Genomic DNA, 27,866 nt, shown 5'->3' on the forward strand with positions numbered 1-27,866 from the left:
CACTAATGTTGTTGTGGTGGTTTTGTACCCTTTTACGTTGTTGTTGCAGCCCTATTGCTTTTATATAATGGACTGAGGTGACAGACGTTGCCCGTGTAAGACTCCTTTTTTTCGGATCATATACCCATCTGTGGTGGAAACGACCATTTTCAGTAGACGTTGGTGGTGTTAAATCAAATGAAATTGTTGTGCCGCTTGATTTTATTAAAAATTTAAAAATGTTTTACACACCATCTAACTTTTGGCGTATATTGATATTATTCAAAAGTGAATAAAATTTGTTGTATGACGTAGCCTGAAGTTGTGGAATATTGCGCTGCAGCCGCTGTGCATGCCAACTAACTTGTGGCGTACACGACGTACCACTCCCTTCAAAATGAAAAAAAAAACAAAACAAAACTGTTAATATGTGTACAAATACATAACATTTGCCGAACACACACACACTCGTATTTTATATTTGCTGTGGCACAACCGGTCTCTTCTACTGCTACTTATCGAATGAATGCAAATAAATTTTAGATTCTCTCTTGAAGTTGTAAAGTGCACCAGAGTTGCCATATGTCAAGCAAAACAACGAAAAGTGGCAAACCAATCGATGACGATCACTACCAAAATGAAAAACGTTCGTTACCAGCTGTTTTCATTTTGTTCGGCGGCAACGACCGGTCGATGAAACTGAAATAGAAATCTGATATTCCGTCATAATTTGGCATTTAAAAATACAGAGTAAACCTATAGTTAATATTTATATAATTATTATATTTCTTGGAACACTTGAATTAGAGACAAACTTCATTCTAGGCTAAAGTCGTATCCCATGCAAAATTTTCTGTTAATCGAGATTCTCAGCAAATTGTCTAGTCTAACGATCTTCTGAACATTTTGTCCATTCAACTGAAGATAAGCTGCCGGTGGTATTTCAAGTTCGAAAGCACTCGGTAATAAATGGTCGTATCTAAAAACTTGCGAAGATTCTGTATTATACAGGGTTATCCATTTCATAGTTTCAATAGTATGGGACTGAAATTGGACATCTGTCAACTTAGTTTGAATGCATTTTATAACCTCCACCATAAGTTGGAGTGTATATTAAAATTATCATTCCATTTGCAACAACACCTCGAAATACTCACCGAAAACCCACAAAATATATCTATTCTTGATCAGAATAAAATTCTATGTTCATTTATGTATGTCTGTCTGTTGATATCACGGTGGATATCGCAATATTTGAGATAAAACTGAAATATTGCACAGACATTGTTAGTAGTCCAAGAATGCTTGATATTGGAATTGGGATATATCGGTCCACGTTTCGATATAGCTCCCATATTACGGTACCCTCCAATATTCAGTATTTTGGGAATGAAGAACACATTTTCAACCGAATTGGGTGTAATTTTTGTATTTTGGGGTACCATTGTATAACACATTTCCGTACTAAAAATTATTAATATTTGCCCAAGTTTCAGGGTAGCCCCCATATAACAGTTTTTTTTTGGCTATATTTGTTTTTATACCCTTACCCTTGTGCATATGTTTGTAGCAGGCAAAAGGAAACGAGATAGACCCATGGTTCTTTTGAGAATATGCCTAGAATCACTTTCTAAGTCGAGTTATGCATGTCCGTCCGTCTGTAGATGTTAAATTGTAAACAAAATACAGGTCGCATTTATGATCCGATTTGAATGAAATTTGGCACACGTCACTTATTCAGGTCAGATTTAGTTATAGCTCCTGTATGTAGTCTCGTTCGATTTAAGGTATATGGGGCACCAAAGCCCTTATATATCTTTCGATTTGCACGAAATTTGGCGTAGGCTACTGAAGTGAAAATCTTTTCAGATATAGATATAGCTCCCATATATATTTTTGTCAGATTTTACGTAAATGGTGCACCAAAGGCCGCAGCAAAAGTCATGGTACCCCATACAAATAAAAAATATTCAGTAATTACTCAAAAAATAATTTACAAAATTTATAACAATTATTTTTATTTCATGTATTCGCTCCTATACTACAACAATGGAAAGTAATATTTCATTCATTTGTTCCAATAAACTATAAAAAAAACGTGTCAACTCAAAAAGTATACGTCATGGTACCCCTGGTCGGAGCTGATATTACACATCATTTATGGGATAAAATCGTTTAGTAAAATAATTGGCGACTATTTAAAGTTTTGTTTTTGTCTCTTTTAAAACAATAACGGTACTTTCCACATTTCCAAAAGCAATTGCTTAGTGCAACAAGTGAAAGCAAGTATTTTTTTTAAATGCCTAGATAAGAACTAACTATTGAAGAGCGAAAAACAATAATTAATAACCATGAAATGGGAAATTCCTATCCGAAATAGGTAAAATGATAAACAGAACCAAATCAGCAGTCCAAAAAGTGGTTAATCGATACAAAGGAAGTTCAACATCAGAGAAGAACGAAAAATTGAATATATTATTAAAAAAAAAGATCCATTTACCAGCGCTCTTAAAATCGCTACAGACATAAAAGAATAATTTGGGAAAGCAATTTCAGCAGACACGGTACGTAGGTGCATCAAGAGGTGTGGATTCAATGCTTGCACTGCCCGCAAAAAACACTTGTTAACAAAACAACAGAAAGAAGCGTGTCGATTATGCAAATGATTATAAAAAACGAGACAAATGAGTTCTGGGAAAAAGTTATTTTCTCGGACGAATCGAAATGTGTTTTAAAACTCATCCTACCAAATATTAGGTAAGTCAATTTAATTGTAAAAATTAAGTAATATTAAATAATTCATTATTTTCCTCCAGGGGTACCAAGACTTATGCTGCGCAAAAATATGGACTTGGCAATATGTCGATTTTGTTTTAATAAAAAAATGAAATATTACATTAATTTATTGTAGTATAGGATTGAATACATGAAATAAATGGTCTGTTCCAGTACTTTTTTAAAAATAAAACTAGTAAAAGGGAAATATTTCAAAATCGCTCTCAGAGTACAAACTAATTTGAAAAGTTCGGGAACGCAAATCTGGTAAATATGCCAAAATTAGATGGGAATACTTCAAAATCAACATAACAGCCAATAAGAAGTAGACATTCCTGTTTACCATTTTTACTCGGCCAAATTTCTCGAGTAAAAAGTTTACAAAGAGAACGCCCTTTTTTTTGTGCTCTCTTAAATTTGATGCAATGTTTTACCAGTTTTGTGGGTTCAGGAACGGTTTTCGAGTAAAAAGATGCAAAACTTGTAAAATTAGTAGATTATTTTAGGTTCTGGAACGAAACTAAAAATATATTTGAAATTTTGTGAATTGCTTTTTGAGGAATTACTGAATATTTTTATACCCTTCGCCACACTGTGGTACAGGGAGACACATGGTTCCTCTTGAGAATATGCATAGAATCACTTTCTAAGTCGATGTATGCATGTCCGTCCGTCTGTCTGTCCATGTTAAATTGTAAACAAAGTACAGGTCGTATTTATGATCCGAATTGGATGAAATTTGGCATAGGCCACTTATACGGCCCAAGGACGAACCCTATTGAAATTGGGAAAAATCGGTTTAGATTTATATATAGCTCCCATATATTCATGTAAATGGTGCACCAAAGTGCCTATATATCATTCGATTTGCACGAAATTTGGCATAACGTACTGAATTGAGCCTAGAGTGATGTCTGTCAAGTTTTGAGAAAATCGGCCCTAATTTAAATATAGCTCCCATATATAGTTTCGTCCGATTTTAGGTAAATGATGCACCAAAGTCCCTATATATCTTTCGATTTGCACGAAATTCGCCATAACGTACTGAATTGAGCCTAGAATTATGTCTGCCAAGTTTCGAGAAAATCGGTCCTGATTTAGATATAGCTCCCATATATTTTCGTCCGATTTCATGTAAATGGTGCACCAAAGTCCCTATATATCCTTCGATTTGCACGAAATTTGGGATAACATACTGAATTGAGCCTAGAGTGATGTCTGCCAAGTTTCGAGAAAATCGGTCCTTATTTAGATATAGCTCCCATATATAGTTTCGTCCGATTTTATGTAAATGGTGCACCAAAGTCCCTATATATCCTTCGATTTGCACGAAATTCGGCATAACGTACTGAATTGAGCCTAGAGTGATGAGTGCCAAGTTTCGAGAAAATCGGTCCTGATTTAGATATAGCTCCCATATATAGTTTCGTCCGATTTTATGTAAATGGTGCACCAAAGTCCCTATATATCCTTCGATTTGCACGAAATTTGGCATAACGTACTGAATTGAGTCTAGAGTGATGTCTGCCAAGTTTCGAGAAAATCGGTCCATATTTAGATATAGCTCCCATATATAGTTTCGTCCGATTTTATGTAAATGGTGCACCAAAGTCCCTTTATATCCTTCGATTTGCACGAAATTCGGCATAACGTACTGAATTGAGCCTAGAGTGATGTCTGCCAAGTTTCGAGAAAATCGGTCCTGATTTAGATATAGCTCCCATATATAGTTCGTCCGATTTTATGTAAATGGTGCACCAAAGTCCCTATATATTCTTCGATTTGCACGAAATTTGGCATAACGTACTGAATTGAGCCTAGAGTGTGTCTGCCTTGTTTCGTGAAAATCGGTCTAGATTTAGATATAGCTCCCTTTTATTATAGATTGATTTTAGGTAATTGACGCACCAAGGAACCAATAGGCTGATAGGAACAAAACGTTCTGAAATTAGTATAACCTAACCTGTGACAAGTTTGTTTGAAATCGCTTAATATTTGGATAGAGCTTCCATATATATTTTCGCCCGATTTCAAGTAAATTCCTCATGTTAGTCAGATTGACATCAAATTTTGCACAACGTACAAAATTGAGCTTAGAATTACGTAGTTGCGTTTGCTAGAAATACAGACATAGCCCAACGGATGACCTATTTATATTTGTTTGAAGTCGATTTAGATACTTTTGTCCAATTGTAACAAACGAATGACATGTTTATGGATAGATCTAGGTAGATTCACATTTAGATAAATATCACATATTTTATTTCATCCAATTTCATGTTAACAGTCCTGTTTAATATACCCATAGTGGTGAAGGGTATCATATAGTCGGCTCCGTCCGACTTTACTACTTTCCTTACTGGTTTGATTTGTATGGGGTACAATGCATTTTGCTGTTCACTGTATCTTTCGATTTGCACGAAATTTTGCATAGTGCACTGAGTTGAGACTAGAATGACGTGTGTTAAGTTTCGTAAAACTCGGTTGAGATTTAGATATAGCTCCCATATATAGTTTCGTCCGACTTTATGTAAATGGTGCACCAAAGCTCCTACATATATTTCGATTTGCACGAAATTTCGCATAGAGTACTGAATTAGGCCCAGAATGATGTGTGCTAAGTTTCGTGAAAATCGGTTCAGATATAGATATAGCTCGCATATATTTTCTTCCGATTTAATGTAAATGTTGCACTAAAAACCCAAAGTTTAATCGACTGGCACATAATTTTGTACAATGAAGTTACTATAACCTTTCGTGTGTCAAGTTTTCATGAAATCGGTACATATTTACATATAGCTTCTATAACCCGACACCTCAGCCCATTTTTTATAGTTCTTATGAGCATATAAAAGCGATCCTACTGATAGTTCAGGCAGAAGGGGAAGGCCACGAATTAGATGGAAAGACCAAGTAGAAGACAACATCTCGCAACGTGGTCTTTCGCATTGGAGGAGATGCGCACAATACCGATACGCTTGAAAATCTTTTTTAAGCTTGGCTTACGGAACTACCGTTCTGTAACAAGCCAGATAAGTGAGTATGTAAGTATTTGGTGTAAAATTTCAATATCGATTACCGTTTTGGAGAATTTAAATGATCTGTATTTGGAGAATTTAAATGATCTTTTTTCGCATTTTTTGATAGCAAGGTCCTATCATAACATAGTTTTTTTAGATTTACGCCTAGGTCCATATAGTCCAGCTCACGCAAAAACCGAAACCAGGTAGCCATTCACAAAGTCGTATTTACGTGGGATGAGTGCTCGAAAAACAGGCAGTGAATATGTTAATAAAAAAATTGTCGAATTGGGTGTTCTGAGAATACTAAAGTAATTGAAGAGAGGTCATTACATCCTGAAAAGTCATTGTTTGGCCTGCTCTGTTGTCCGAAGTTGTGACTGATCCTCACTTCTTCGAAAATGGCATTGGAACGACTGTCACCATGAATTCGGAGCGTTATGGTCATAGGATAAACGAGTTTTTTCCTCCCATTGTATACGATACGACATCCTGCTTTTGAAGAATACGACCACATATTGTTTCAAGAAGATGGTGCCACATGCCAAACAACTCGAGCGAATATGACATTATTTCATGAAATATTTTGTGGCCGCATAATTTCACATTTTTCATGGGGCTACACCACGAAATAGATAACCCTGTATTTAAAAAATACGGGGTTTACTTGTTATTGCTATGGGAATAAGGTGAGTATTTTGAAAAAGCTAGGCCGTATAAGTTTCTTATAAGAATAATGCGTTTATGAAGTAAATTAATAAAATAAGTGTCCTTGGGCGCCATTTCCATATTTACAAAACATATTTTAGTACTTCACTTCGAACTTCTTCCCACATCTGATAATTTAATAAAAAACACCAATATTTATTTGAAAGGAATGTTTTGTCTTAATTAATTAAAATCGATATTTTTATTTATATGTAGGTATGTATATTTCTCACTTTACATTAATAATAAAAAAAAGTTTAAAAGAATATTTGTTTTAAGCTTAAAGATTGACTAGAGATTGGAAATTCTAGCTTTGACATATGTATGTGTTGTTGATTGGTTGTTTTATTAAAGTTAGAATGAAATTGAAATACGACGTTTGAAGCACCCTGACTTAAAACTATAAAAAATTATACTTTATTATGATAATAATCATTGTTATTTTCACCATATAAATTATGTATATATCCATGTAGAGGGGTGAGTGTAGATATTATAGGTGACTCAAATGGACAGAAAGACACTAAGATAAAACAAATACGTACATGTGAATTGTATTATGTAAGATTTTTTGTTTCTGTGTGTTGCATTTGTTGTTTGTTTCATTGTATTATGCGTGTTTTTTGTTGTTGTTTAAATTTAAATGTTTTCTTTTTATTTACTTTTTTGCTACAAAACTTAAGGCCTAATTACAATTTTGGTTGACAAATACAATTAATAAATTTTTAAATTTTATGAAACTATTTTTTATTTTTGACTTACTCTAGTACTGGGTAATCTTTCGAATTTTAAAAAAAATATTAACAATCATTTAATTTTGTAAAAGTATTTTAAAATATATTATGCTATATTTACAGGGGTTGTTTTTGAGAGCTTACATCTAATGCTTAACACTTAAAAAAGAACCTTTTTTGATTTTGAAATACAATTCGATTTTGAGCATTAACGCTAATCAATACATAAAATAATTTGGAGATTTTTTGTATTTGAATTTCTGAAGTGTTCGGATTCGGTGTTTTGCAAATCTGTAGAGTTTGGTGGAGAAATGCTTGACAAAATACTTCGGGAAAGAACTAAATTCGAGAAGATGCTTTTAGTTTTCATATTATAAGGCATAATAATTATGTTCGCCTCAACAATTATTTCCATCGGACAGGAACTTACTATGTCTGTAACATTTAAATGATTGGAAGCTATACCTTAATCTGAGTCGATTCTCAGCAAGGCAAATTTGTAACACCAAGAAATATTGGTCTTAGACACAGCTATAGAATATATTGACTAGGCGAATCGAGTAAGTTTCGCCGGACAGTCTGTGCATTATACCTTGTAATCAAATTATAATTGTCCGGTTCTAACTAATGACGATACGTTAATAATTACAGTTCTTCGTCCACCCACCATATATTTTATTTATTGATCGTTGATATTAAAATTGTATATACATGAATTGAATAAAATATTGTTATATGAAATTCTTTCCGGAATTTGGGAAACGTTTTGTTGAATATTGTGATTGATTACATAATTGGCAACACATATATTTTATGTTAATGGAGATCCATACATTAATCATTTACGATACGCAATTAATGTTTACTTTAGATCATAGGAAATAAATGTAAGTAATCACTAAGAATGATCTACAGTATGAAGGTTCTAGAATAAGCTACGAATGTATATAAGATGTAACTAGATAGAGTTTCTCAGTTTCTAATAAGTATCGCCGCCAGTTTGTAAAATGTATTCGATAGTGTCATAAGTTTCGTTTTATGTCCGTGAAATCAATAAAGTCTGCCAACACCCTACCTAATTCCATTGTTTTATTTATGAGGGTCACAAAAATCGTTGATATTACAATGCAATATTCAAGAATTTAAGCAAATATTTATTCTCATTTAGTTCCTCATAATCATCTCGAACTGGATTTATTAGGATTTTTATTAAAGGTGAAATATAACGGTATGTATATCTGTTGGGCGCCATATTGCAAAATGTGATTCTCCCTGTCCACGTTTCACATTTTAATTGTTGATATACTGCATATTATTTTAAAAGATGGCTGCAGAAAATACATTTCGTCATATCTTGACTAGTCGAGTTGATCAAGCTGTACAGGCCCCATCTATTCAAGAAATTTTGCATGCAGATCCATTTCTACCTAAAGATAATATTAGCAGGTCTTGATTTGTCAATTTGCGGCGTGCTTATACATTACCCTCGTCTGCAGATGATTGTATCATTAGGCGTTCTTCAGATCTTTATATTAGCCACCACCACTAACTTCTTCCGGGATTTGAATATTCAATTATCCACTTCCTGGACGCGAGATCTCTAATTAAAACCCCTACCGTCTATAACCCAAAATTTTTCATGGTGATTTTCTATAACCTCCTTCATTTTACCTCACACCCAATTACATCATCCAGGAGGTGAAAGCTAGGAACAAAGTTCTTAAAGCTCTGACTGACACCTCCGTGGGCCAAAGATAAGGTAACGTTGTTAACGACACATATGACCATCGATCCTTCATCCTTAATTTTGTAGCCCCATTCTGAAGTTTCTTCCTTAGCGACACACAGTGGAGATTCTTGCTAACATCTCAAAATAATGCTCTACGAATTGCAACGAGTTGTATCCCGTCATGGCATGCTGTCTGGCGTGGCATTCCAATCATCACATTGTAGGGGCTGATCCAACTTCGTGACACAACCGTCAGTACTTCAGGTGCTATTGTGAAGGTATCCAAAACGTCATTTCATCGGACGTCAACAGATCGTCGATAACGAACTTCTGTGCATCAAAAGGAGGTATCCGATGCTATAAACTTATAAATCCACCTGCCATTTCGACAATTAGGCACTTCTTTTTAAACAAACTTGTTCCATTCTGGTCCAACTAGGGTCTGGATATAGCAATGTTCTCAATTTTTATCCCATACAATTTAATTGTCCACCCGAGCCAACAAAGTTCTTAAAGCTCTAGGGAAAAGGTAAGGACATCAGTCGACCATCGGACCATCCACCCTTAATTATGCAGCCCCAGTCTGGACTTACTTCCATAGCGACACATAGTGTAATTCTTGCTAACATCTCAAAAAATGTTCTCTGAATTGCAATAGGTTGTGTCCAGATGACGAGTGCCGATCACCCCTATGAGGGGGGCGGGATGCTCTCGGTCATGTATGCGGGATGCTTAATATAATTAGATGTTAACAGGACAGTTCCTGCTGGCATACTATCTGCCGTGTCTAAACAATCATCACATTGTAGGGGCTGTTCCGCCTCCGTGACACAATTGTCGGTACTTCAGTTGATATCGAGAAGACATTCAAGACGTTATTCCATTCTGGCCCAACTAAGATCTATATCCGGATATAGCAATGTTCTTAATTATACTCTTAACCCACTGAATTGTCCATCCGCGCCAACAAATCTTTCATTGCCAGATAAACGGCTTTCGCCGCTACTTGGCTGTTTATGTCATGAGCCATAAGTTTTTGTTCCTTTTCGATTTTCCCATATTTGATTTAGAGAAATGCCCAAAAGGTGGGTGACGATGGGACTTCGACTGCAACTTTGGAATGACTACGAAATTCTACTACTGGTTTCGAGTTCAATCAGAAAAATCAAAAAAATGGACAGATTCCATGTTAAAAAAAAAAAAATATTTGAAACATATTGGAAGGATTTAAAAATGTTGAATCTTTTTAATCTTATTCAAGGGCTGTTTTTCTTGAGTTTAATGTCAAAAATGTCGACGTTGTTTACGTTTTTATAATGTGAAGTTAATGCACAATAATTAATTTTGACAGCAAACATGGGAAGCAGCTGATCTTTCTCGATGACCTTTTTAATAGGCCTTGGTCATAATTACAATCCGAAACCTATTATTAAAGTCATCCAGGGAGACCAGCTGCCTCTAAAGTTTGCTGTCAAAATCCATTATTGTGAATTGACTTCCATTATGAAAACGTAAACAAAGTCAAAATTTTTGACATTAGACCTGATCTTCATATAATCCGAATACTTTCCAGAACACTTCAGAATTTTTTTTTTCACATATGTATGTATAGGGATATACTTTCATTTATAATTATTATATCAAAATTCCTCTTTTTTCTTTGTAAGTTTTGTATTCACTTTACCGTTGTATATTCGTTGATTTCTTATGTATGTATTTGTAGCATATGTATGTATATATTTGTTTATCTGAATATAAATAATTATTTTTTTATATATGTATATTAAAAATTATTTTTCTCTTTATGTTTTGCATAAATATCTACCTAATAAAATCGTTCCAATTTGGGCTTATTCAATGCAGCACACAAATAATATCCTGAATAGTTTTGTGAACCGGGTGTCGCATACTCGCCGATGCCATGCTGATGATGATGACTATGATGCGGATGATGTGTTGGATGACCATGCGAATGTGAATGATTAACATAATTGCCATAATTACTGGCATTAAAGGGATGTGCCGGATGGATGACCGAAGCAGCAGCAGCGGCGGCGGCTGCTGCTGCTGCCTGGGTATGATGATGTGCGTACGCATGTGGATGATTGTGGTGGGGATGATAGTGTTGAAATCCACCTCCTCCACGTGGCTTTTGTCATGTTAGCAGATTGCTGCCATTATTATTGGTGGAATGAACGCGCATGTGCCGATTTAAATTTCCAGATTGTGAAAACCTGTAAGGGATGGGGAAAAAGAAAACAAAATATATTTAATAGGTATAAGAGTTTTAAAATAAAAAATGAAAGATGAAAAATTTGTTGTGATTTAATTTCTTGGGGTCTCTATGATTATTAAATGTTCCTACTCAAAAATTATGAATATTGATCGAGTTTTTAGGGTATCCTGCCTATAAGGCTGTGTTGACGAAAAGAGAAAACGTGTTTAGCCATCACTGATATCGTAGTATTTTGTGCATAAGTGCAATAAGGGTATATCCCAAATGTAATTTTTTTTGAAGTTTGGTTACTTTTTTACAAGTTTCCGGGAAGTTTCAATATGGTACCAACCAATATTTGGTATTTTCGACCGAATTAGCTTTAGTTTTGTTGGTTAACAAATATTCCCACAGAAAGAATTAAAATTGCTAATTTTTTAAGGGAAACACCTATACACTGCTACGTCCCGAATTTGTGAGAAGTTTGAAAATTTTTTTGCCGAATTGTATTGGCATATACGTTGGGCGCCATATTGCAAAATGTGATACTTTATATCCACGTACCACATTTAAATGCTTGATATGCTCGATATTCTCTTCAAAGCTGGGAATGGAGGATAAATTCGCCATATCCGGATTAGAGGAGTCGATCAAGTTGTGTGCGCTTTTGCGAACCGTCATATCGATACGCATTATAACTTGTAATCAAAGTACAGGATGCAGCTGTCTTCACGAAATTTTGCATGCAGTTTCGATTATTGATTTGTCAATTTTATTATTCTCGACTGCAGATGATTGTACCACCATTTCTTCTTGTGTTAATATTAGTCACCAATTCAGTCAATTATTCATCTCAAAGTCAATCATGCCGCTTTTAAGTTCCTGGCCGCGAGAATTCAATTTAGAGCTTGACATTTCAGTCGAAGGTATGCGTATCTCTAACTTCCATAGTCCAAAAATTTGTATGGTGGTTTTTGATAACCTTCTTTATTTTTCCTAACACTACAATTACATCATGCAGAAGGTGAAAACTAGGAATAAAGTTCTTAAGGGCCTGGCTGGCACCTCCTGGGGGATCCTTCAATTTTTAATAATGCAGTGCTAGTGAGGACTTCCTTAGCGGTCCTTGCTTGCTATAATGTTCTCTGAATTACAATGGGTTGTGTCAAGAGCGTCGATCACTTCCATGAGAAGGTCAGGATGCTATCGATCATGCAACATAATATGATGCTGAGGAGAGAGCTCCTGCTGGCACGGTATCTGCTGTGTCATTTCAATCATCACCATGTAGGGTCTGATCCACCTCAGTGACACAAATCTCCCCACCAAAAATTGTCAAAATTGATAATTTGTTAACGGAAGCACCCATATAGGGGAACCTCTCAATTTTTGTTATTATGGGGAGTTTGGGGACATTTTACAACTGCATTAGCTGTAATTTGGGATTTTGTGTACTTATAGGGCAGTAAATCTATCCACCAAAAATGATCCATATGGCTCATTTTTACCGACATTTGGGAGGCACCGCACGCCAAATTGTCTGCTCTCAGTGGGTGCAAAAGCTTTCTACCAGAAATTACCGATATTGGCTAAAGTTTCGAGGTAGCCCTCCCAATATCACCCCATAAGGTTCGATATATTGGATTTTTGGGCACGTTTTACAATCATTTGATAGAAAGTCTCTTACTATTGACCATAATTTCCTTGTAGTCCTATATAACGATATCCGCAATTTCCGATGTTTTAACTTACTGTAATTGTATATTTTTGGTTCCTATAGGATGCAAAATGTTCCTAGTAATATTATAAATATAGGTCAATTTTTTGGTATAGTCGCAATCGCTGTAAAGTAGCATTCCGGAATTTTGATGGTTAACAACTTTTTTTTACAGAATATACAAATTTAAGTCCATGTTTATAAACGGGATCCCACGGGTTGTTCAAGGCCTTAGCCCAACTTTCCCACTTAATTGTTTGTTATTGTCATAGCAAGTGACCATGCACCTCCCAAAGCCTTCATATCAAAGTCCCGATCGATTTTAGATATTTTTTGAATTATCCATCTAATGGTATACAGTAAAAAATGTCCGGTCTGGCCGAACTTTTTAAAGATTTCTTAAAATATTTTTTTTTCGTACTCACCTCAACAAACACAATTTACACTGATACGGCTTTTCGCCGCTGTGTATACGCAAATGTTTCGTCAACGTCGAACTATCCGAAAACGATTTCTTACAGGCTGAACATCGATAGGGACGCTCACCCGAATGGGTTCTCATGTGCGTAGTGACACTGGAACTTTGTGAGAAACGTCTATCACAAATTGGGCAACGAAATGGCTTTTGACCAGTATGTGTGCGTACATGAGCTGTGAGATTGGCGGCCTGTGAGAAACTTTTATTACAATCCGGACAACGATAGGGTCGCTCGCCCGAGTGTGTTCGCAAATGGGTTTTCAGAGTACTGGGTCGGGCATAGGTTTTACCACACAACCGACATAGATTCGGTTTCGATTCGGAACCTTCTTCGTTGCTGTCCTCATCCTCATAACCGCTAGCCACACCGGATGACATCGGCAAGCCGGTCAGCTGGTTGTAGGGTTTTGTGTCACGTATTTGTGTAAAGAGAGTGGGACTTTTTGTGGGCGGGGAATAGCTTTGTCCCATTTGTGTGCTGGCATAGAAACTTTTTGGTGATATAGCATCGGTTGGTGGCATTGGGGATGGTGAGGAGTCTTTTTCCAGAGAATCGGGGGGTAGGGAGGACAACATATTGTTGTGATTCTGGTTTTGATTCGATTGTAATGAAGGTGAACGGAAATCGGCGGTAAAGGAATAGGTGGCCGCACCCGGATAATGGGAGGGGCTTAGCAATGGAGGATATAAGACATTAACAGCCGATGAGGAGTTTGTGGGGGTCCATTGCATCTGTAATTACAAATAATTCAAAGTGGGTTAAGTAAAAGCCTTAGACCCGTATTTGTTGTTCACTATTACCTGGGAACATTGCATTGGCATTGTAGCATCGGTAGCACCATAACCATGCATTGTCATGTTCATACTGACATTAACACTCATACTGGGATATAGAGCAGCGGCACCGGCCGCTCCACTAGCACCTGTTTGCGTATTCATATGCTGTAGGGCACACGAATTGCCCACCGTGGTATTTGACATACCACCACCTCCCCCGACATTTATCGGATCGTAGTAGCATGACTGTGATGCCATCGTTGATGCTGACGAATTCAATGCATTAGTGTGCGATAACGACGTTGCATGTTGACCGGAACCGGGTGTTGAGGAACCAGACGTTGTCGTGGTAACGGCTGAGCTTGTTTGCTGATGACTATTTGGCGATATTAACATTTGATGGGGATGTACGGTGTACGAGAGTGAAGCTTGATGATGTGGATTGGCGGAGAAATTGTATGATGCACCACATGGTGAGAAGGGAAAGAGGCTGGGTAGGGGATCGATGTCTAAAGCTGGCAGTCCTGGAAATGTCGATGCCATCTCGTCGGTGGACCAATAATTCGATGTGCAAGTATTGCTGCCACCAACACCGCTGCCAGTGCTGTTCAGTATCACTTGTGAATTGTTTTGTGCAGGTCCAACGACACCGCCACCTAGATCGACGGCAACGATCGGATCGAAACAGGAACCACAATCGAAATCGTTGTTTGGCAGGGAGGATAGCGGTAAGACGGTATTACCTTGACACGATAGGCATCCAATACAGGATGCGGCAGCACACTCTTGCTGTAAGGGGAAGAAATTGTGGGTATTAATTTATAGGAGTTGTTTGTGAGGTATGGATAATAATATGTATAAATTATTTGAATATATAATTTTTTGTAAAATCGCAGATGTTCTAAATTAAGAATTTCAGAGGAACAGTGACATTGCTGAGGAATTCATATTCCTCTCCCTCCTAATATGGATATAAGTGTCAGTATTGTCAAAAATCGGTAAGAAAACCCCGTTCAAAATTTTGACAATGAAAAAATCATATAACTTAGAACAGAGCTTTGAGGAATTGGGGCGTGGATCATGGACATGGCTTTCGACAATACATGAAAGACGTCACGAGGCGTTCCCGACATAAATAAAAGAAAGTAAATAAAAGAAAATTCTGTATTATCGGAAAAAACTGTAAGGAGCAGAAAATTTGGTCAATAATCGACTGGAAGCGTATGATCTGGTCAAACGACTTCAAATTCAACCTTTTAAAATTCCGATGGTAAATGCCGTCATCTATGGGGTTGAACCCATGAAAAATAATTGGTAATATAATAGTGTAATTCGCCTAAAATCGATCAGAACTTTTATATGGTGGCTATGTTATGGACAATTGCGGCCAGGAGAAAACGAAATATTGAACTACAGACACTCAAGATGGAAATTTCGGCTTGGACTTTGAACATACTGAAAATGGCGCGTGATCTCTGCATGGGCGCTATATACAGACTATAAAGAAGTTGTTGGCCCACCAAGATCCGGGAATGCCAAATTACGGACAAAATTAATGCTAAAATATAGTCAATTTGTTGGTAAAATTAGACGACGACTATCAAAATACCTATAAAGTGACCGGAAATGTATATGAATGGTGGCTATACTCCCAGATCGACCGATGTTTATAATTATAAAATCAGCCTTATGGCTAGTGAGGGTATATACACTTTGATATGGCGAAAATGTGCCTCATCGAAATATTGGTTTTAGAACTCAGGGCTCTAAAAACCAAATCCGTTTCACACAATTTGGATGCGATTTACAAATGACCGTCTGTCCGACCGCCTGTCTGTCTGGTGCGCATGACAACTCCCGAAGGGAGTAACCGTTTTCATCCAAACTTTGTACATCTTAATATTTCCTCCAAACTTTGTTCAAGTTCGATGATGGGGAATATCGGTCCACTACTTCTGCTACCTCCATCACAAAACGGTTAACATTGTACAATCAATCCGAAGATGGGACCCATGGGTCCTCTTCTTCTGGCACCTCCCCAACAAATGTCAAAATTTTGAATATTTATAAATTAAATAGTAGACGAGTGGTATGTCCGACATGAACTAAACTATGCACAATCTATTATCTCCAACAACCCTAGACGAAAGCCGAAGTTGGGACCGGTCGGCCTTCTTTCTCTGGCAACTCCCCAGAAATGGTCAAAACTTTCAATATCAATAAATCAAATATCAGTCGAATGGTATGTCCGATTTGTACCAAACTTTGTACAACTTATTATCGTTACCAATCCTAGATGACGTCCGAAGATGGGACCCATTGGTGCACTCCTTCTGTTACCTACCTCACAAAGGGTCAACATTTTCAACATTTATAAATCCAAAATTTGGCGAATGGAATGTCCGATTTGAACCAAACTTTGCACAACCTATTATATCTACAAAGTCTAGATCAGATCCGATAATGAGACCCATTTGTTCACTTCGTCTGGTAGTTCCGCACAAAAAGGTCAAAATATTCAATATTTAAAAACCCAATATTAAGTGAAAGGAATGTCCAATTTGAATCAAATAATGCACAATCTATTATCTCGAACAAGCCTAGATGAAGTCGGAAGTGGTCAACATTTTCAATATTTATAAATCCAATATCAATCGAATGGTATGTCCGATTTGAACCAAACTTTGCACAATCCAATATAAGGCGGAATGAATTTCCGATTTGAACCAAACAATATTTTTTGTAGATAAATTTTCTACTCAACGAGAATCCGGAATACTATGAACTGCCCCAAATGTAGGAGTTATCCTTATATGGGGGCTGCCCTTACCCTTCGTACAATATGAGAAGCCAAAAAAACAAATTCGTTTAATAAATTCCTCAAAATACCAAATATTTTCAATAACAAATTTCCTAGAAGTAGTAATGTATGTGCAAAATTTTAAAATTCTATCCTAAATATTGTGAGCTCTATCGTGATTTCAATAGACTGACAGACGAATCAAGTATATATTTATTTTATTGATTCTTCGGTGACTATAATTACATATTCCTTGCTTTAAACTCCGTCGATTTTCGTAAACGCAGCCAAACGATTTCCATCAGTTTGTAATAATACGTTTATTAAAAAATTGAACAGTTTGCAGATTTTTTTTTTGTTTTTTATGATCAAAATTGTAATTTAATTTTTTATACAAAAATGTATCGAATAAAACTTTACCAGTTAACTAACACTTTTTAATTAATTTAATTTTTTCTATATATTTATAATTTATCACAAATCACTTTATCTGTTGTTTGATTAGCTTTCGAACCTTTTAACTTTCAATATCAATCAATATTCTCTACTTTTACAACACTTATTCCCGACGGTGAAAATTATTTCAGTTTCATTCCGTATCCGTTAAATATGTACCGTTATAACTAGCACAGCAAATAAAATATTACCTGTGGACTATCCAACGCCAAACCGAATAATGGATTATTGGGAACATAACCCGTTTCAGGTTCCACAGGACCTCCATTTGAGACATCGCACGATATGTACATAGCTCCACCCTCTTGATCTTCCAGGGAATCTGCGTAATGGAAAGAAAATACAAATTATTTCGATGGTATAAATCTCTCTTAGCACATCACAAATGTGGAAAATAAATCAAATTCAACAAAAGCATCCCTTAAAATACAAATTCAACCACCTGTAACATTTTGAGTTTAAGTGGTGACTCTTTAATATTCATTTTGGGGTGATTTTTTTTTTTTTTTTTTGGCAATTTAATAGAATATGAAATTGAGTTATTAAGATGAAACCTTATATGTATAAAAAACAATATAACAAAACTTTGATATCATGTTTGTAATCTTGATTTACATATACATTCATACATATTTTTGATTACCTAGTTAACTTTTGTTTTATGATGATATTGGGTTTGGTATTTATACATCAAACCCAAACAAAATGGATAGGTAATGAAATATTATTTTAAAGTTTCTATAACATCTTTAAAATGAGAATTAAATTTCTAAATATCTTTTTTATTTTATTTCATAAATATTTGCGGATTAAAAATGCATGTAAAATAAACTACAATTTGTGTTTTAAATCAATCCAAATAGTTCAGTGATTATAATCAGTAAGGATACGAAAAGTCAAGGAGGGTCGACTATATGATACCACTTTATACAAGTGGTGTTCTAAAATTCACATATTTGTAACAGGTGATAGAATATAGAATCACTTTCTGAACCGATTTATGAAAGGACAAACGGACGTACAACTATCTGTCTGCCCATCTTAAATTGTAAACAAAGCTCAGGTCACATTTATGATCGGAATTAGATGAAATATGGCACAAGTCACTTATTTGGCTTAAGGACGAACCCTATTGAAATTGGAGAAAATCAGTTCAGATTTAGAAATAGCCCCGATTCGTCCGATTTCATTGAAATTGGAGAAAATCCGTTCATATTTAGATATAGCTCCCATATATAGTTTCGTCCGATTTGATGTAAATGGTGCACCAAACCCCCAATTATTAAAATTGGACAATCTAGTTCACTTAGCGGTCATTCGATCATTCTCGTTCCTTTTTAAAAAGTATAATAGTTCCTTAATGTAGTTCCTTTGCTCCATATAGTTCCTTTACTCCATACAGTTCATATGCTCTTCATAGTTCCTTTGCTCCAAATAGTTCCTTTGCTCCGTATAGTTCTTTTGCTCCATATAGTTCCTTTACTCCACACAGTTCCTTTGCTCTTTATAGTTCCTTTTCTCCAAATAGTTCCTTTGCTCCATATAGTTCCTTTGCTCTTTATAGTTCCTTTTAGTTCAAAAAAGAACGAGATTAGAGAAAAGAACGAGAATAAAGAACGATACCAAAAAGGAACGAGATCAAAAAAGGAACGAGATCAGAAAAAGTAACTATATTAATTAATGAGTTGGAACTAGTTCCGATCGTTTCTTTCTCAGAATAGCTCCAATAAACTAGTTCTTTCCGGAACTACCCAACTCTACCAATTATGGTCCGATTGAGATAAATTTTGCACAGAGTACTGAATTAGGTCCTGATCGATATATGCGAAGGTTTGTTGGAATCGGTTCAGATTTAGAAAAATATTCCATATATAGTTTCGTGCGATTTTATATAAATGGGGCACCGATGATATTTTGTTGTTGAAATCGGTTCAGATGTAGATATAGTTCCCACATATATTTTCCTATTTTATGCAAATGATGCTCCATGCAAATATCTGTTCGTTTTATATGAAATATTGCATAGCGCATTGGATTGAAGTCGTTTCAGGTTTAGATATTGCTTCCATATATATTTTCATCCGAATTCATCTAAATGGTGTATCAAATAACGAAAGTTTGTCCGCTTAGTACGAATTAGTGCACAACGTACCAAATCGAACCTTTTGTGTCGAGATTAATTTTGGATAGAGCACTGTGCTCCGGCATACTAAATGTTGTATGCCACGTTTGCTCAAATACGCCCGTTTATATATAGCTCTCACACATTTTTTGCTCGATATCATACAAATTATTGACATTCAATTTTTTATAAATTCCAGATTAGTATATGTACGGATTGTTTTTAGTTCAAATATCTATGTTTTTCTCATCGTTACCATTTCAATGGTCTTTCAAAGATGCTATGTCCAATTCGAAGGAATAACGCGTACAAAATTCTCAAGATTCCGAAATTTGAGGGGTACTGTTATATAAGGGCTTCCCCTAAAAACCAATATTAACAGAACATTTGGCAGCCAGTGAGAACGCTTGAAAACCGTGTCAAAATCCTAAAAATCGGGGGTACCGTTATATAGGAGCATTAGCAAAACATGATCCGATCTAGGCTGGGTTTTTGCAAAATATTTTAATTGGTTTAGAAGTTATGAATTTAGCGCCGCTAAAGCAGTCATTGTGTGATGTGCGAAATTTCCTGGATCGGACAAACGGTGGTCTTATGGTGCAGTATGTTGGAATCGGATATAACTATATATGCTTGTAAAGTTACAAACCTTAACAAGCATTGTTATTGATTTACCAGCCCATTGAAAATCTTGAAAAATTAAAATCGTGAATGGGGGGGGGGGGGGGGTTCTCTTAAATCAATAAACTGCACATTTTTCCCCACAATGGAGACATTAGTAGTTGTTATCTATAAGGTTTTGTGGGTCTTAATGGAAACCCTGGATAAGGACCTTATCAGAATATGAAAAAGGTACGATACAAAAAGTTTTGAATTTATGGAAAAATACATAGGTGTGTGTGCAAATTTTTGGATATAGTGTCGCAGTGATACCTATTAGGGTAATTTAAAGTATACAGAAAAAATGAGTTTTTCACTTTTATGGCCAAAAATCCCAAATATTTGGAGCTACACCAAAACGGGGACCGATACATATTCAATGCTAAACATCCTAACAGTAGTAGCAATGCATGAATTTCAATTCTCTGTCTTAATCGATTTAAAGAGACTAGCAGATTCAATAAGTTGACATAAAATTGAATTTCGATATGGGGTCTCCGGTACATACTTCGAGACGAGATAAATGGAATGATAATTTATTAAACACTCCACCTTATGATGGAGGGCATTATAATCCCTTAATTCTGTATTAACTATGTGCATTTGAACATTTAAATTAATTCCCATTTCAATTTTTATTCCATTCAATTAATGTTTGAAACACTGTGTTAACATTTCAAACTCCGCCCCTTTTGCCAATTGTGTGTGTGTGTATGTCAGCACTACCTCATTTTGTTTGATGAGGTGGTTGTTCTCATAGGTATTGTTGTTGTGTGGTGTGGTTGGTGTATTCGAAACTCAACTAGCAAACAGGAAACTCACTCTCCCTCTCTCTCAAACAAACAAATCAATATTCTATTGGGTTAAAATATTTGATTGGAAGTTATGAGAATATTGGAATGGAAATTAATTTAAAATGTCTTATTAAACTTATACTATATTTTTATTAACACATATTTTTGATGGTAATTAAAATAAAACTAGAGAAAAATAAATAATTCTTGTGTTCAACTTTAAATATTTTTGTAGCAAAGAAAAAATAAACGTTGTTAAATAATCCACCCACTGCACATATACAAATGTACGCATCTATTGCTTTAATTTTTCTATTTACATACATATATCGTTATTATTCACCTACTTACCCAGAATTATTTTCAAGAGTTTGGAACTTTTATATAGCAATCCCATGACATGACTCCTTTAGCAGGTTGTTGTAGTCTTACTGTTTGTTGTTGGGATCGATGTAAGATTTGATACTTTTTACGTTTCATAATTTGTTATTTGTGTACAACTGAAAATAAAGATAAAATAATTGTGGATAAATGTAACGAAACAAATTATATCAATAAAAATTTAAAAATTGCATTTAGTTTTGCATTATGTATTTGTTGCAAATAAAGAAAGAGAGAGAACGTAATTTTTTGTCAATAGGAGTGTATGTTTTTGGTATTAAATTGCATTAAAGTTATTTTCGAATTTTTTTATTCTCTTTTTATTAAATTTTTATTGTAGGAATATATTCTTTTCGCAAACCCAAAATTATTTTCCCTTTACAAATTTATAGTTATTTCAGTACGAGAATAGAAGAAAGCTTATTTAGTAAATTTTAACACCTATCACTATTGTTTTGTAAATAAAAACAAAATTGTTGTAAACTAAACAATTAGTTCGAAGCTAGAGAATAAACCTACAGACCAATATTTTATTGTTTTTTTTTTTTTTTTTAATCTCTAACTCATTTTCACGTACATGCGGCATTAAAACATATTAAATTATAAATATTTTATACTAGTATTAAATTCTAACGTGTTTTTATGTGTGTTCATTACTATTAGGAACAAAATTCGGATGATTTAAAATATTTCTAAATCTACGCTGCACTACTTTTTTTGTGAACCTCATTGACATTTTCATAATTTTACACAAAGATATAAATATTCCGCCAATTTTTAATTACTGGAACTATTAGTTATTAGAGTCTATGTAAACATAATGTACAGAAATAATTTGTTTTTTACAGTTTATTAATTCGGTTATCGGATCAGGATTGTAAATTGCTGGTAGGGAAAAAGAGACCTAAAAATACAGATACTCAGGTTGGAAATCATGCTGGGACATTTTTAAATCTGATACGACACGTTTGAAAAGCATGTTTGAAAGTTTCAAAATATTGAAAATTGGGTCGATATGGACAATTTTTGGTAGAGAGATTTTCCAATAATGATAACCCAAAATATAAATTTGCAGTCAATTTCAATGTGAATCAATAATGTTAAATTACGCACAATTTGGTTGAATTTTCGAAGTACCGGTTTATGAGGGCCTAACCTAAAATAATTATCATTTTGGTAATAAGATTTGACGCCCAATGAGAACCCAAAATATCATATAACAGCCAATTGTTGAACTTAGATTTGTATCTCAAAAAATCTCAAAGCTCTATCTAAAATATTGTGAACTCTCGACATTAACTTATGTCATGATGAAGAATATATAGAATAATTTCGGATAATGTAGACCACCCATATCCGCCTTGACATATGTTTTCCTAATTAGTGAAAACTAACATCAAATATGATATTGAAAATTGAACACTTTGTTTTTCTCAAATATAAAAAAAAAACTTTATTTTCTAAAACAATGATATACGTTTAGCTGTAACTATAATCGGGGAGTTTTAATTATTATTTATTTTTTAAGTCGAAAATTATTTTTAAATAAAAAGTCAAAGTCGGGTAATGTGAACCACTATAAAAATTTGAGACTTCTTCATGGGGACTAGTTCGAAACATTTCTGCGAGGTAGAACACCTCCTCGCAGAACTCAATATGCGAATTCGGTTGGATAATGAAAGTAGGACCTTTAAAATACCGCCAATGGGGCGGTACCCTTAAATGGGGGCTATTGAAATAAATATAAATTTATCACAGGCAACCCATATCCTGTTTTTTTATGTCTAAGTGGTCTACATTACCCGCAAAGTTATTTAGCCGATTTATTTTTTTTTCAAATGTGGCGTTCATTGCACACTATCATTTTTGTCTTAGGAGTTAATCGATATGTGCACTGAGCAGATCAAGTATTTCGTGGTGTTTCAACTCTTGTTCGTCATCTCCTCTTTATTTTTATACCATCCACCAAAGATCAAGAGTTTCTAACTCATCGAAATATTAATTTCCGACTCCATATATCCGTTGTAGGCTTGTCTGTCCGTCTGTTGTAATCAGTTATCTACCATAGGAAAGAATACTGAATTTTTTTCATTTAGTTGGCTCCAAATCAGGTCACGTTTGAAAATGGGTTATATGACTTCACGATAATCCTCCCTATAACGTTATCCCCAAATCTGAAGAATTTTTACACGTTTTTAAATTTGATATTTTATCTTCTCATTACGTGGAAAATATTATTAGATATAGCCCTCATATTACGATGCTTTCCAATTTTCCGTATTTTGAGGATCTTGGACATTGTTTTCAACCGAATCCTCTCTAATTTGACATTTTTGATTTGCTTCCTCAGTAATCTGCTCCCTCACTATCTGCAAAATCTTCTTACCAAAAATGCCAGAAATTCATCTACTTTTCCAGGTAGCCCCCATATGCGGGTTGCCGGATCCACAAGCATTGTGGAAAAATTGTTTATAAATGTCTACTTTTTTTCAGCATATAGGGTAAACGCACCTAATTCCGGCATGTACCAGTAGTCGGCATCTGTTTTATATAACTTCAAATAACTAAAAATTCCTATAAGTAAATATGAAAAATACCTTTAATAATTTTCAATAACACTGCAACCTATCTCTGTATAAAATTTAATCGAGCTAAGTACATTTATTCAGTCAAAATTTGGCATTTGTTCAATGAGGTTTGTCAACACTAGCGATAATTCATGTCTCTTAAGAAAAAAATAGTGGGCATGTCAATTTTAAAAGAATTTTAATTTTATTAAAATTGTATATTTTTACAAGGATCTTCTTCGTAATTGTAAAGAACATAGAGGCGAATACTTTAGAATTAAAAAATATTTGTATTAATTATATTTTTATCGATGTCACCCTTAGGAACAAACATGTTTAAGGTTTTCCTATAGTATAGCATATGGGTGAATAATAATCACCTTTTCAAAATTGGAAAAATGTTAAATAAGTGCTCTTAATAACGATTAATTTATAAAAAAATCAGTTTTGAGTGGTTTTACATAATGGAAAATTTCGTTTTAATCTTAAATTATTTTAACCTTTGAAATGCCTTATTTAGTCATGCCGAGAATTGGATAACAGGTTCCCAAAGTCGGCACCATGTTTTATAATTGTAATATTTTAATAAATAATATTATTTTATATAACATTTTCAATACAACACTGATGGGAACGTTCCATAATAATAATTTGATATGGCAAATAGCAAAAAAATTGAATAAATATATACTTTTTGTTAAACTAAAATGCGACATTCCGACTACTGGTACATAACATGCCGACTATTGGAAAAAAGTGGCGACTATTGGTGCAAAGGCACTATTTTAAATAATTATTAATTTTATCTACTTAAATACAAATTATTAAACAAATTTGTATTCCATCGGGGATTAAATAAAGTTTCGAAAAAGATGAAGCTAAATACACTGTGCTACAAAATAACAAAAAAAAAAAATTTTTCAGTGGTTCTAATGTACAAATTCTTTTTATTTGGAGTCCCTGGATCACGAAAATACCTTTGGTTTTTCTGGGTCACTTCGAAAATTAATTTTATAACGGTAAATATAGAGAAAACGTTGTTTCATGGATTTTCCATTTGAAACTTGAATAACTTATTTACTTTATAACGGATTTATATTATTCTTTTTTTCTTTCAAAGAGTACAATTTTTTCTTTCAAACAAGATATATATTTGGTAAATCGGTTTAGTATTGGCTGAGTTACAGCGGTTGAAATGTGAAAAAATACGCATAAAATGACAAAATTTATTTTTCTTCGGACTGTACGATGAAATTATGATATCAAACCATAAATTTTTTATTATATTACGGGGAAGAAAATTAAATTAGCTTTCGAAAATGATAAAAATCAAAAAAATCGGTTAAAAAATGGATGACTTATACACATTTTTGTATTGATTCTATGCATATTCTCTAAAGGAAATATGGGTCTGTATCGTTTCCTGTTACAAACCGTTATGTTTGTAACTGGCAAAAGGAAACGAGATAGACCCATAGTTCCTTTAGAGAATTTTTATCATTTTCGAAAGCTAATTTAATTTTCTTCCCCGTAATATAATAAAAAATTTATGGTTTGATATCATAATTTCATCGTACAGTCCGAAGAAAAAAATTTTGTCATTTTATGCGTATTTTTTCACATTTCAACCGCTATAACTCAATCAATCCTCAACCGATTTACCAAATATATATCTTGTTTGAAAGGAAAAATTGTACTATTCGAAAGAAAAAAAGAATAATATAAATCCGTTATAAAGTAAATAAGCTATTCAAGTTTCAAATGGAAAATCCATGAAACCACGTTTTTCTCTATATTTACCGTTATAAAATTAAATTTCGAAGTGACCCAGAAAAACCAAAGGTATTTTCGTGGTCCAGGGACTCAAACTAAACAGAATTGGTACATTAGAACCCCTGAAAAATTTTCGTGTCGCACAGTGATATTATATCGTGGAAAAGATGCACATGAAATGGTGCAACGTTTAAAAAGAAAATTCTTAAAGTGCCGACTATTGGTGCACTTACCCTATAGGGGATATAACTATTCCGCCAATTATTCATTACATAGGAAGTAGCGGAAGTATAATATAATTCGTAGTATCGTTAGAATTTCATTGAAAAGTTGGTTGAAATTTACCATTTCTTCTAACCTGTAAGGTGGTCCTAATTTTTGTAATATTCTTTATAGTTTTAGTCACACTGCGTTCGGGCCGGCAGACTTCACCATGCTAACTTCGGAAGAAATGGAAATACAAGGCTATCATTGGGGCAGACGGGACGTTTTATTTGCAGACATATTAATTTGCTATGTAGTACTTTCCTCTGGGTTAAAAAATATACTTTTTGTTATATTCCGAATATGAAGATCCTAAAATCGTTCGCGGCTGTGTAGTATTGTTTCGTGTTGGGTTGGACATTTTATTGGAGGTAATTGTTCCTCAAAATATGATGGGGTATATAAAAAGTTTGGACCGGCTGAAATAAAAATCTTTTTTATTATGTTCATGCATACAAACTTTTTTCTTGAGAATTATCAAAATAGTAGTCACGCTATTGTGCTCTTACTTTATGGTCATCTCCCCCTAGTTTTATACCAACTGTTCATGATTGGCCAAATATGAACATTTTTGGTTACTATTTTCGAACCTAATTGATAGGAATATATTCCTACCACATATTACAAATATCTATGAACTTTTATGTATAGCCCACATATAACGATTCCTCCTAATTTTCGGCATTTTGAGGATTTTTAACATGTTTGTGGATTAACAAGTTTTTCATTATTTGAATCTATTTTTGGTTGCAAGTTCAAGTTTGTAAGCGTTCATGCTACCAATTTTTTCCTGAGAATTATCGAAATAATAGTGTTTGATTCTTTTTCATGGAGAATTTCGTGTAGGAATTTTAATTTTACCTTTTTTTTGAAGATAGATTATTTAAGACTGTTCCTAACTAATAATTATTTGATAAATTTCTGTTTAAAGTTTATGGAAGTTCAACTCGTTTTAACCACACCCAAAAGAGGTTTTTTTTTTTTTTTTTTGGCTAAAATGTTGAAATATTTTAACCTTAATTTTCTGATCATTTTAATCATTTTTGTTTATATTTTTTAACAAAATTTTAATGAACGTGTATTAAAAAAAAAATAAAATATTGACGTTTTTGTTGCAAATTAACTGTTGAACATATTTATTTAAATGTACAATTTTTAGTTCGAAAGGGTATCAGCAAATTATCACTTAGTCCTTATGTCCATTGTAATAAATTCACAACATTTAATAAAATATTTAGATTTGGAAAGTTATTTGAAAATTTCGAAAAATTCAAACTGCAGAAGCTTTAATAAATAATTATTAATATAAAAACACTATTTGTATTCCTTTTGATGTCTTGGTTTATTTTGCACACTTATTGTAAAGTCCGGACTTTTATTTTGCAATTTTACAACTAATTTTTCACAACATTTTTTTTAATAATTCACAATTATTATTTTGTAATTTTTCAAACCCACCTTGTTAACAAATGGTATTCCATAATTAAAAAATATTCTCAGCTATTTATTCCTTTATTCTAGATGGTATTTTTTTGTTTATTTTTGGGGATTTTAGTTATGTAAAATATTTGTGCTTCAATATTTTTTTATTTTATTCTTTAAATATTTATTTTAAATTAATGGATATTTTTCACTTTTTGTGTTTATTTATTTTTTAAATAAAATTTTTAAATAGAACCGTTACGCGTTAATAATATATATTTTTTGTTTAAATTTATTTAAATATAATTTATGAAGATTTTGTGTGTAAGTGTTGTGTATTAATTTTGTTGTTTGTTTCTTTATTTTATTTCTTTTTTGCAATCAGTTTCGATTTAATGTGTTTTCTAACTAAGGAACAACTTGCAACGACGAACTAAAGACAGCAACTAAATTTAAGTTTCAGATCGATTCAGAAAAACTATTTCGAGTGCAGGC

At 33.9% G+C, this 27,866-nt stretch overlaps 1 protein-coding gene across 1 annotated transcript; it reads right to left on the reverse strand.

Annotated features, from left to right (window-relative positions):
• Window positions 1-10,993: 10,993 nt before the first annotated feature.
• Window positions 10,994-27,465, reverse strand: LOC133325388 (protein glass). The gene is made up of 6 exons (XM_061534157.1): window positions 27,408-27,465; window positions 21,316-21,464; window positions 17,580-17,710; window positions 14,157-14,921; window positions 13,303-14,087; window positions 10,994-11,179 (listed from the first exon to the last, which is right to left on the reverse strand). Exons 2-6 carry the CDS (start codon window positions 21,359-21,361, stop codon window positions 11,101-11,103), a joined length of 1,806 nt encoding a protein of 601 aa, XP_061390141.1. The 5' UTR covers window positions 21,362-21,464; window positions 27,408-27,465; the 3' UTR covers window positions 10,994-11,100.
• Between the last annotated feature and the right edge of the window lie 401 nt (window positions 27,466-27,866).

The sequence above is a fragment of the Musca vetustissima genome, unplaced genomic scaffold (assembly GCF_032173495.1).
Source record: "Musca vetustissima isolate MV318-11 ecotype Yass unplaced genomic scaffold, APGP_CSIRO_Mvet_v1 utg5761, whole genome shotgun sequence".
Taxonomy (NCBI): domain Eukaryota; kingdom Metazoa; phylum Arthropoda; class Insecta; order Diptera; family Muscidae; genus Musca; species Musca vetustissima.

Bases quoted from the DNA above. Each gene is read 5' to 3' on its own strand.
- LOC133325388 (XM_061534157.1), bottom strand. From the start codon at position 21,361: ATGGGATTGCTATATAAAAGTTCCAAACTCTTGAAAATAATTCTGG. The intron at 17,711-21,315 runs GTAAGTAGGTGA...TCCATTACGCAG, and splicing joins ACTCTTGAAAATAATTCTGG to ATTCCCTGGAAGATCAAGAG. The intron at 14,922-17,579 runs GTAATATTTTAT...TTCCCCTTACAG, and splicing joins TGGCGTTGGATAGTCCACAG to CAAGAGTGTGCTGCCGCATC.